A 12,732-nucleotide genomic window follows, 5' to 3' on the forward strand; every position below is an offset into this window, starting at 1 on the left:
AGGGGTCCAACTGCAAAGATTAATATACTGGAAGTGCTTAGTATAGAATTTAGATTTGGTTAGCAGTTACAATCATATTACCCAGAAATATGTATTTCAAAAGATCAGTCTTTATGAGTAGAAAATTATTAAGTTGCCCATGTTAGGAGCTTGCAGAGTCTGGTCTTCCTTAGCTTGTAGGCATTAAGATTGATTCCCTCTGGTCAGATTTTACTGACTACCTGATAGTAGGTAAGTAGGTAAGTATCTTTTACTTTCTTCGGTTTTATTTATTTATTTATTTATTTATTTATTTTTGCTTTTCAGGTGTGTGAACTTGATATCATCTTTAATTTTGAGAAGGCTTATTTTATTTTGGATGAGTTTCTTTTGGGAGGAGAAGTTCAGGAAACATCCAAGAAAAATGTCCTTAAAGCAATTGAGCAGGCTGATCTACTACAGGAGGTAAGCTACTCAGAGTTCTCTTGACTGGACACTAGCATGTTTTGCTCTTGCTAGGGAAGTCTCAGTCATCTTCCCTCATTCTTACAGTTTCAGAAATTACTCTGAAGCATGCTTGGCATGTAGTGTCCATGTGCAGTTTATTGATTGGAATATGTGTCAGCCACATCGACTCAGTTATCTGTGGATGGATTGTTTACTTTGGAGATGATCTGGAGATGGCCCATTTTGGGACCCCAAAACACCAGAGTCCAAACATTTAGAGGATGGACTACTTTAAGATGGGAAAAGTAACAGTAATTTGAGAACTCTCTGTCCATTGTTCTGAATTACTTAAGATAACCCCTTTTCTCACTAGTGTGTACAATGAGGAGTTGACTGTGAGATTATGGCATTTTCATTCCAAGTTGGTTCATATTTTCACCTCATGTCCATTAAGTGCAAATGTAGCCAAGCAAATGATAGTGTTATAATTATACTTTTTGTAGAATCCTCTAGTTTTGTGTTAGCAAAACTAACTAAAAAGTATTTCTACTTCTCTATGATTTTCTTAAATAACAAACCATGTTCTGTTAAACAGCTACATTCTTGTCTTGCCTTGATATCACAAGAACCATTGATAAAACCCCTTTCCCTTTCTAACTTCCACAGTTGTCTTGGGTTAATTGTATATTTGATACTTCTGTACCTTCAATTTCTGAAGTTAAAAATTTCGTAGATAAGGCTACCTTTTCCTAAAAACTTAATGATACATTAATTCAGGTACCTAGTTGAATTATGCTTTAGTCATAATTGTGGTTTTATTCAAATAGAAAGTTTATAGCATGAGGAGAAGGAGCTAGTCAATATAAAAAAATTAGTTTTTTCATTATGGTAATTGTCTTTTTTATTATTAAAGGAAGCTTTAAATCAGAGTAAATCTTTTTCTTCATTATAACTTCTTTTTTTTTTTTTTTTTTTTTTTTTTTTTTGGGGGTACGCGGGCCTCTCACTGTTGTGGCCTCACCTGTTGCGGAGCACAGGCTCCGGACGCGCAGGCTCAGCGGCCATGGCTCACGGGCCCAGCCGCTCCGCGGCATGTGGGATCTTCCCAGACCGGGGCACGAACCCGTGTCCCCTGCATCGGCAGGCGGACTCTCAACCACTGCGCCACCAGGGAAGCCCCCATTATAACTTCTTAACTGTTGGCCTCAGTCAGGAGAGTGGGGAGCTCTCGGTAATCCCTCTGCATCAGTCACTGACTAGGTCGGTTGTGGGGATTGTTTGAAGTTGGGATGACATCATCTGGAACATTCATAAGTTAAATATGAGACAATGCTTTGTACATTTAATTATCTTGAGTTACCAAAACAGAGGTTAAGGTGCCTGCACAAGTGAAGTATTTTGTTGACAGCCCTAATGGCATCTGCTGTTCAGTAGTGAAATGAGCACAGCCCTTTTTCCATGTGTGTATGGTTTGCCACAGTTGTTTATTAATTGATTGTATACATGTCATTCGAAGATTTTCTTTTTAAATGTCAGATGTGCCGACTACAAGTTCATATTCTACTGTTGTAAAATTGCTTTAAAGTTAGCACCTCCTTATTTTGCTGTTCACTAACCAGACTTTTCTAAAAATTAGGTCAAGACCAGGGTCAGAAATTGGGAATTTTTCTTTCTTTTTTTTTTTTGGCCGTGCCTTGCAGCATGTGGGATCTTAGTTCCCTTACCAGGGATCAAACCCATGTCCCCTGCATTGAAAGCGCAGGGTCTTAACCCCTGGATTGCCAGTGCAGTCTGGGAGTTTTTCATATTTGTTCCTTCCCTTGATCACTTTTATATTTCATTATTATGGAACTATATTCGGTTCTATCAGATCCTGGTCCAAGTTCTTTGTCATTTCCTGATTAATTACGTATGCCTTGAAACATTTCTAAAGTTGTTGAAGTTCAGCTTTTAATTTTAATATTTTTTTCTGGAGAGTAATGTTTAGGGCATTGACGTCTCTTGTGTCTGGATTGTTTTTTAAACCCTACTGGGAAATCGCTATACACTTTACAATATGACAAATATGCTAAGTTTACTTTATAGCATGTATTGAGTAATATACTAGAGGATCCAGAAGTTATTACAGGTACACGTTTGTTTGTAAATGTGTACATGTGTGTGTATCTCCCCTATAAAAGTATTTTAATAAGAAGTACTGTCTCTTTTTTTGAAGTAGTATTTTTATATCTCTAATTGGGAAAAGTAGGAATGGAGAGAGAAGCATAGGATGTCCTTAGTTCCATGTAAAATTCTCCTTACCCCATCTCACCCTAGTTTAAAAAAAAAAAACCTGACTACTGTTAATTACAGTTCCTTGTCTTTAGAAGAGAGCTTTGGCCCTATTTCTCACCTGTGACTACATTGTTTTGTACATAAACCAAATTGATACTATATTAAGACATTTTCTATTCAATGGTCCAGGTGAACCATCTTTCTTAATTTAGCCATTCAGGTCTTGAGGAGGCAGAACGTGGCTGGTCCATTCTGAATTTAGAGTGAGGTTAAGGCCTTTATGAAACCAAGCTAGAGTCTGTATGGGGCAGTTAAGCTTCATTCAGGTTATTCTGTTCAGGTTAACTTGTTTATTCAGGTTATTCACCAATACTGTCATAAGAAATCCAGGATGATAAGATGTTTGTTTCCTACAATAGAGTCATTTATATGTTGATACATGATACAAGTTTACATCTCTGGGAGAGTATTTGAATATTATGTTCATAAAATAGGTGATAGAATAAGATGAGAAAAAGCATTCTACAAACTGCTGAAAAAGATTTGTCTGGGCACAATGATAGCAAAAAAGAACTATGATGATAGCTAATGCTTATTGAGCAGTTAGATGTGAGGCATCCTATGCTAATCATCAGGATTTCCTGAGAAGGTCACAAGAGCCTTTTGTTTTTGTTTTTTTGCGGTACGCGGGCCTCTCACTGCTGTGGCCTCTCCCGTTGCGGAGCACAGGCTCCGGACGCGCAGGCTCAGCGGCCATGGCTCACGGGCCCAGCCGCTCCGCGGCATGTGGGACTGGAACACGAACCCGTGTCCCCTGCATCGGCAGGCAGACTCTCAACCACTGCGCCACCAGGGAAGCCCCCACGAGAGCCTTTTTAACCAAAGAAGAAACAGAGGCTCTAGAGGCTCGGTGAAGTTCCAATGACTGGTCCTAGGTAGCAGTTGGCAAAACCAGGATTGTAAACCCAGATCTGCTAGACTCCAGAGCTGTATGAAATCTTAACCACTGTGCTCTGTCCGCCCCAACCCCCATTTGTGTATTTTCTTGGTATGTTTTAAACATTCTGTTTTAGACACCAACTTCTGTATGTCTCAGTAATATAGTAAAGAAATCCATAATTCTCCTGGAGGTTTCTCTATGTTGAACAAAGTAGGTTTCCTAAGACTGATGCTATCCTTTACTTTTTAGACTGGAAATTTTCATTGTCCAAGTTATCAATAGTTGGAATTTATTAATTGGCTATATAGATATAAATAGTATTTTTCAAATCATTTCTTGTTGGATTTATCAAAATGCCTAGATCTATAGTAGCTTTTTTGGTCTTATAATTTAGGGTATAATATTCACTTAGTCTATGTCATGAAATGATTTTGCTTCCAAAATTGTAAATATAGCTGTAAAGACACTTATCTAAATGCAGTCTTAAATTTGTAGAAGTCCTAATTAATTGATCTTAATCTAGTTTTTCATATATTGTGATTTTTTTTTCTTTGTCTATTTAGTGTCAGGTCTTTTACTTGAATTGATTTTTTCTAAACACCAAAGATGACTTTGAATTTATATTGAAAATATCTGTTGGCTTAAAGATATATGCAAAGCACAAAATAATTTTGGTTTTAATCCTTTTTTAATCTGTGAAATACACATTTCTATCCTTAAGAATGTTTATTTTCTTTAGAAAAATTTCTTTAAAATGTCCTTTTTACTCAATTTGTGTAAATGTCATATAGTTTGTTTAGATAGTCCTTCATTTTATAGGCAAACAGGGTTAGAAAGTCAGTGCATAAAGTAGATTTTCTATTAGCATTTTATAGTCAGTAATGAGAACATAACATAAATGTGTATCTGAATAATAATTACTAAAATATCAGATATTATGATTAAATAATAAAGATGTCTTGTTTTACTTAATTACTTGGTAAGGAAGGGTTACAATTTTGATATTTCTAGACCAAACTCTATGTTAATTCCTTTTGGTATTCTGTTGTATGAATACATAATTAGATTTGGGGGTAAAGCCCAGAATAATTGGTCTGTTATCCAATTTTTAACATTTGACCGTTGGAATTTAAAACATATTTTCTTAACATGCCACTCGTACTTAACTTGATTCTTAAATTATTAAAGTGCAACATGCTGAGATTACTAAATTGACATTTTTTATTTGCAATACTTGGAACATTTTCCCCAGCACCAATTAAATACCTATTTTAAGCTAGATTTTTTTGGAGGGAGGGCATGGGGTAGCAGTACAGTTGGATTTATTTTATAAACATTACATATAATGACAAAGGAAATATAGAGTGCATTTTCTTTGTGAAGTCAGGCACTTACCAGTTTTTCTCTGCTCCTTAATTTTATAGAGCCAGAATGAAGAATGGGGAGGTTTGTCTGAGGATATCTTATGATAAAGAGCAGTCTAAGGCTTTAGTCCCTTTGACCCCCACCTTATTTATTGGTAACTACTAAATTTACCATTTTCGTGGCATGGATAAAATGGGGTGTTATGCCAAAACTGTTGCACGTGAGATGATTTCAAGTCCTTGCTTGATCTGTGAAGATCAAATAGTTAAATACTGGGTGTTGGGCTTTAACCCTCAGCAGTAGATGCATGATGGTGTTGATCAGTGCTTTGAGATGTGTCAACCTTTTTTTTTATACTAACAGCATCATTTTCAAATTCATGGGGGTTTTCCTTTTGAGCTTTGTTTGCTGTTGGTATTGTTTCTCACTAAAGTAATCTGAGAAATGAAAAATAAGTGAGGTACCAAAAGCAAGCATTACACTCATGAATTTGCTTCTACTTCAAGGTGGTCCACTTTATGAATAGATTTATTGGATTTACAGTTGTTAATTTGCCTCATCTAGAAAGTGGTACTCTATGGAGAATTAGTGCTGCTAAAATTGATTTGTTTTAGTGCTGGGCCTGCATGATACATCTTAGTACTATACATCTTTGTGGAAGTAGTAATTAATAAATCTCTTGGACTGCATAAAAATGGAAAGGTAAGAATCTTAAGAGAAAAAGTGATTTCTTTAAAAATGAATCTTTTGTAACTTAAAAGTATTTTAAGTAAGTAAGTACTTATTGAAGTATTTAATAACATGCCTTTTAATAAGTTTGGGGTTTTTTTTTAATTAAAATCTTGCTAATTAAGAATATTTGGGCTTTGGGCAAGGTAGTCAAACTCAAGAATAAAGAATATCTTAACATTGTTTTAAAACAGATGCTTTAAAATATATACAGTAATATAACAGCAAAAAGCATTTTGATAAAAATCCTCTTAGGATTGGCTTTAATAAGACAAGCTCCTGTAATTCCTTTGTAATTACCACTGTTTGTATTAAAACCTTTAAGCCTAAACCTTCTTCTTTTCAATTGGGTAAAAGTTAACAAGGCTATATATATAATCTTTTACGCCAGCATATTTTAAATTTTTTTTTTTTTTGCGGTACGCGGGCCTCTCACTGCTGTAGCCTCTCCCGTTGCGGAGCACAGGCTCCAGACTCACAGGCTCAGCAGCCATGGCTCACGGGCCCAGCCGCTCCGCGGCTTGTGGGATCTTCCCGGACCGGGGCACGAACCCGTGTCCCCTGCATCGGCAGGCAGACTCTCAACCACTGCGCCACCAGGGAAGCCCTATTTTATCTTTTTATGAGTAAACTTGATTGGGGTCTGCTAGAACAAATTCTGGATAAGTGAGGTTTAGTTACATTAATGCTTGAAATAGAAAATACAGAAGGGTAGATACAGAGAAAACAGAAGGTGGAACAAATCTTGCCTTTCACTTTGCATTTAATAAGAAACAGTTTGGCCAATGCCCTTGGTCACTGGTTTTTAGGTTGTAATCATTTTGCTGTATGTTTGTTTTTTGAACTCTTCTTCTTTGTTTGCTTTTCAGAATTTTGAGGATTTCCCCCTTGCTGTTTCATTTTAATTCATTTTGAGTCCACTGTTGCTACTCTGGTCTGTTTGTAATAATGAAAAGTTGGAATAACTTAAAATATTCAGTAACTGTAAATGTGATTTTCAAAAGTATTTGACAAGAAGCCACAGTAATAAATGCAATTTTATATCACAATAGTTACATAAACCAAAAAAATTTTTGGTTAAATAATATATACTTACTTATATTTCTTATTTTATAGTCTCATGTTTTCTATTCTATTCTTTTTTTCAATGCTGGTCCTGATCCACTAAGTTGATTGCATGAGCCCTAGGATTGGGACCTGCACAGGAACCTGCAAAGATCATATTCCTAGCTGCTGGTGGTGGTTTTATGTGTTTATTTATTTATTTATTGAAGTAAGTTGACGTGATTTTTTTCTTTAAAAAGTACTTTCTGAAAAATTGCAGGGTTTGAGTTCTTTTTTCCCCTATTGAGACATTCTTTTTTCTTTTATTGTTTCCTCTGCTGTCTTTTTTTTTTTTTTAATAAAAATTCCCATTATAGGAAAATTAACAAATACAGGCAAGCACACGAAAACATAATTTTACCCACCAGCCAGAGACAATTTATTGTGGTTCTCAACTAGGGTTGGGGGTGGGGAAGTTGTGCCTCCTCAGGGGACATTGGGCAATGTCTGAACACATTTTTGATTGTCACTGCTAGCCGTGAGGTGCTACTGGCATCTAGTAGGTAAAGATCAAGGACGCACTGTTAAAGAACCAGCAGTGCCCATAACGGCCCTCTCAGAATAAGAAATTATCCGGCCTCAAGTGTCAACAGTGCCAAGGTCCAGAAACCCTGGTTTAATTTAACATCATGTAATATATAAAATTTTCATTTATAGATTCCATTTACATTTATGGACTGCTACATCTTTTCAATATAATGTATAGTCCAGATTATAAATGACTGGCTGAATCAAAAGTAGAAGGGGAAAAAAAACCCTAAAAATTGTGAAAGAAGGAGAAATGTGCTCAAGTAAATGGCTATAAAAATCACCTCTGTGATCCACCAAAATTACTTTTACTTGATAACCAGAGATAGCCCGTAGCAAAACTTATGGGATGTCACTATATAATTTAATTTCCTCAGCAACAACCAAATCTGTTAACATCTATTAAGGTAATTGAGTTTTTGCCTGAAAACAGAATTGAGCATACCCTGCAGGCAGTTAGAACACTTGAATTTTCTGCTGATTTCCCTATCCACCTTAGGGATTTGATAATTCCTTAAGAGAGGAATAGTTTAAATGACCAGAATTTACATATATAGACTTATGTTGTACCTGTAGACATTTTTGTTGTTTTTCTTTTATACCCTATTAGCGTTAAAGAATTTACTTAGTAAAGATATTTAGAGTTTGAATATTTGAAATTCAGTGATTCCAAGAAATCTTTTCTATTTTGAAAATCCTGATTAAGTTTAGGGCATTTCAAGTTATGATCCTAATGGAAGAACAGGGCAAATACAATGCAACTACCCTAAAATGTGCTTAAAACTATTTCTTTATAGTTTAAAGTTATATTAGCTAGGTTAATTATTCTGCTTCTTTATTAAAAAAGTACAATTAACTGCCGGAGAAAGTAATTTCTCTTTACTATTTTATCACTAACGGGTTTTAGAGCAGGGTTTTAGGAAATGTAGTTAAGTTTTCCTCATTATTATTTTTAAGACAAATGTAATAGAAGTAGACCAACAGCACAACAGAATAAGAAAGCAGGAGATATGAATAAGTAATCCACAGATGAAAGAAAAAACACATGGTCCTTTGACTAAGGGAATGTAAATTAAAATATCAGTTAGCTTTTTTTTTTTGGTTTCTTGGATTGGCAAAGAATAATTGTTTGCTTCTTATGAACGCATAAATTTGTATTCCACTTTGAAGGATTAGTTTAGTGATATCTATTAACAGTTAAATGTGTACACCTTTGCCCCATTAGTTATACTGGAAGGAATTTTATCCAACAGAAATATACAAATGCAGCAAGACACATGCTCAGTATAATATTGAGCCATTGGAACCTAACCAAATGTCCATCAATGGGAAATAGGTTAAGAAAATTACAGTACAACCATACATGAAACTGTTAACCTGGCTTTGAAAGAAATGAGATCAATTTCTATGTAATGATATGGAAAGATACGCATCAAGTAAGAAAAGATCTAGGAGTAGGACATTAACAGTATTACCTCTGAAGATATTTGAGGTCCCTCCCTCCTGTTTTCTAGAAGTGTAATACATGTACTTTAAGTATAATTTTTTTTAATTTATAAATTTTTTAAAAAGACAAAATGCTGCTCTGTGAATGGAAGACTACATTGTGTTGTTCCTTTAGTTGAAACTAGAGTAGAATTTGCTAAAAAGGAAGTTTCAGCAGGTAAAGTGAAGCACTTATGTTCTTTTGGCCATTTTAACACTAACCATCTGGAACAACCATATTGCTCTTGCCACATTGCTAACTTAATGTAAAAAAATCGCTCGATTTTCCTAGTGCCTCACAAGTGCTTTTGTAATAAGACACCGTGAGCCCTTTCATCTAAAAGGTACCTTATAAAGTGCTCTCATTTCTTCTCTTTTTATTCATTGCTAAAAAGAGATCTTAGTGCATTTGGATACTCTGCAGCCCTTTGGTCTTTAGCTCAAGGATTAGAGTTCCAGAGTTGACAATAAGGACTTTGCCACAGTATCCAGTGAGGGGCAATAAAAAGGACCATTGTATTCTAGAACATGAAGGACAAAGGATACAGTTCAAGGAATAAGTGAAGCCCCTTCAAGAAAAACTGAAGTAGAGCAGTAACTACAAATTACACTTTCTTATATATATTTTTAATTAAATGTACATTATTTCTCTTTGACTACATAGTGTACCAGAAAGAAAAATCAGGACACTAGGTTTTCAGTTTTGGATCCAATACCACTAGTTTATTTAAGCACTTCTCATTTCAACAAGACTTAAGCCTTCAGATAATTACTTGCTTACCAGTTTTCATTATAGTTTATCAGATCATTTTACTTTTGAGTCATTGGCCTAGTATAGTGAATATCTGGGAATTTTTAAGGTAATGAGGTTTGTCTTAGGAACGTAGGTGGTTTTGAGAACAGGTGTAACTTAATTCCTTTCTGCTGTGTTTGTTGTCCTACACTTCCCACTACATCTGGTCCTTTTTGTAGGGGATTAAGAAAAAGATTATTCTTAGTATGGAGGAAAGTTGAACATGCATGTATACTGAGAAGAGGAGCTAATGGAGAGAGCGATGAAAAACAGGAATGGAATAATGGGAAAAGTATATGCGGAGGGTGAATAGGAATGGAATCAAAAGCATTGGTCTTGAGTAAGGTGAGCCTTCTCCCTCCTCTGTTTTGAGGAGATGAACGGGTTAAAGATGTAAATTTTTTTTTTTTTTCCTCATGAGTTGGATGAGTTGAGAAACTACATCTAGAGGAGAGCTGCAGGGACTGAGGAGAAAGAAGAGGTAGATAACTTGAGGAAAATGTTGAGGGTTTGGAATAGGTTTGCCCAGGATTAAAGGCCCATTTCAGACTGAAAATAGTAAATATCTAATCTTTATTTAAAAAAATAGGTCACCAAAGAATCTGTACTAAGGGCACTTGTGGTTTATGTTTGTGTAATACAACTTGTTTAAATTTTTTTTCTCACTATTTTCATTCTGGTCTTTATTCCCACACAATCTAAATCACTGACATTTCAGTGTATTAAACTCAGTTTGCTAGGTAATAGAAGACAGTAGGTCTAATTCTGCACAGGACTATAAAGTCTGTGTATTGTAACAGACTTCATTCTCACTCTCCCCAATTCTTAATTAATATAATTATTACATGACTCATAAAATGTACTGGTGGTAAGAAGGCCCAGAATACTGGAGTTATATTTAATCCACTATAATGTTTTCCTCGTATATAAGAGAAAAAATAACTTGGTTAATTATGGGCATATCTGTCATTTAGCTAAAAATCAGCCTTAAATGCTCATTAAGGCATTTATTTATAGCACAACTTTCTCAGCCCCTAGCAGTTTAAACTGGGCAAGTACTTAAAACGTGTTATAGCAACTTAAAAGTGGTTAAAAGAATACATTTATTTTTTTTAATTTAAAAAAAATTTATTTTTTACTTTTGGGTGTGTTGGGTCTTTGCTGCACACGGGCTTTCTCTAGATGCGACGAGCGGGGGCTCTCTTTGTTGCGGTGTGCGGGCTTCTCATTGCGGTGGCTTCTCTCGTTGCGGAGCACGGGCTCTAGGTGCGTGGGCTTCAGTAGTTGTGGCTCGCGGGCTCAGTAGTTGTGGCGCACGGGCTTAGTTGCTCTGCGGCATGTGGAATCTTCCCGGACCAGGGCTTGAACCTGTGTCCCCTGCATTGGCAGGCGGATTCTTAACCACTGCGCTACCAGGGAAGCCCAATACACTTATTTTTGTGGGTTTTAGAGTTTGTTTTCTTCTTGAAGAATGTTTTTCCGGTGAGGAGGTTTTTGCCCTTTGAAGAGTATTCTTCTCAATTGACTGGATGATAATTTCTTAAGTACAGTAATATGGATCACTGTTATAAAGAATAGTTTGGCTTTATCAACCCTTTTCTTTCCTAAAGGGTAGTAAAGGTCTGTCAGAAATGCCTGGGGGGCTTCCCTGGTGGCGCAGTGGTTGAGAGTCCGCTTGCTGAAGCAGGAGACACGGGTTCGTGCCCTGGTCCGGGAAGATCCCACATGCCGCGGAGCGGCTGGGCCCGTGAGCCATGGCCGCTGAGCCTGCACGTTTGGAGCCTGTGCTCTGCGATGGGAGAGGCCACAACAGTGGGAGGCCCGCATACGGGGAGGGGGGGCAGACGGGGGGGGGCAGTCAGGGTTGAGAATTGCTTCTATAGAATTGTTCTCTTTCATAGTTAAGTCTCCTCTGGGGAGGAACCGCTGTGTACTCAGCCCTATTTGAGAAACTACCTTTTTCTTTTCTTTTAATTGTTGGTTTTTACATGGTGTGATATAAAATTAAGAGAGAGGGCTTCCCTGGTGGCACAGTGATCGAGAGTCTGCCTGCCGATGCAGGGGACACGGGTTCGTGTCCCAGTCCCACATGCCACAGAGCGGCTGGGCCCGTGAGCCACGGCCGCTGAGCCTGCGCGTCCGGAGCCTGTGCTCCAAAACGGGAGAGGCCACAGCAGTGAGAGGCCCGCGTACTGCAAAAAAATAAATAAATAAAATTAAGAGAGAAAACAAAAAGATGAAAAGCTGTAATATAAAGTCTCAAAGTACTGGTATTATTTAGGTGAAAAGTTATTTGATAGACAAATTTTTCTTGTTCTCTGTCCAGAAAACGGAACATGTATCACAGCAAGAGTTTCATTGGGTGTAAGAAAGCATAGTAGAATATGTGCTGGAGTACTTACATGTATCAAAATGTAGTAGGATATATAAATTCCGTTTGTAATTATAATTTTGTCAAGTTCGTTGTTTATAGTTTAGCATTACCTGAAAAGTTTAATTACATTAAATCCCAAGGGATAGTCCCAATTATTTCATTTAACTGATATTTTCATAGGAAATTTTGCTCTGATAATGATCTATCATTGGGGCTTATAATTTATATTTTTTACACAGAGAATATTGAAATAGGTTCAGAGTTCATTGACCAAAATACTATTATTAATACCGTTGATACCGAAATCGAATTCCCTCATGAAAATGAAGCATTTAGGGGTTCAATTTATTATTAGTATTATTTTAGCTTGCTGCTTCATTCCACAATATTCTGAGTGGGAGAAAAAAAGCAATTATATCTTTAAACTGTTTAGGAATTATCTGAGGATTAAAATTTAACTGGCTTTTTTCCTCAAACACTTTTGTATTTAATGGTTATTATTTAAGTATAAGGTATCTGTTACATATTTTATTGAAACAGTTTACATGAGTTTGTAGCCTAATATTTCAAAGTGCCAAGTTGAATAAATATTAAATTGAGGATATCTTAAAAGCACTCAAATAAGCAGTTTTAAACTTTTTTGAGTCACAAGCCTTTTGGAGGGGTATAATCGCTTTGAGAGTCTGATGGGCCATGGGCCCTCTTCTCAGGAAA

At 36.3% G+C, this 12,732-nt stretch overlaps 1 protein-coding gene across 2 annotated transcripts in view; it reads left to right on the plus strand.

The window, feature by feature from the left end:
- AP1S2 (adaptor related protein complex 1 subunit sigma 2) overlaps positions 1 to 12,732 on the plus strand; it is a 28,931-nt gene that overhangs the window by 9,580 nt on the left and 6,619 nt on the right. For both annotated transcript variants that reach the window (XM_019925625.3, XM_019925624.3), the window contains exon 4: positions 307 to 444. In XM_019925625.3, the coding sequence (XP_019781184.1) occupies positions 307 to 444 (138 nt within the window). The remainder of the gene's footprint in view (positions 1 to 306; positions 445 to 12,732) is intronic.

The sequence above is a fragment of the Tursiops truncatus genome, chromosome X (assembly GCF_011762595.2).
Source record: "Tursiops truncatus isolate mTurTru1 chromosome X, mTurTru1.mat.Y, whole genome shotgun sequence".
Lineage (NCBI taxonomy): Eukaryota > Metazoa > Chordata > Mammalia > Artiodactyla > Delphinidae > Tursiops > Tursiops truncatus.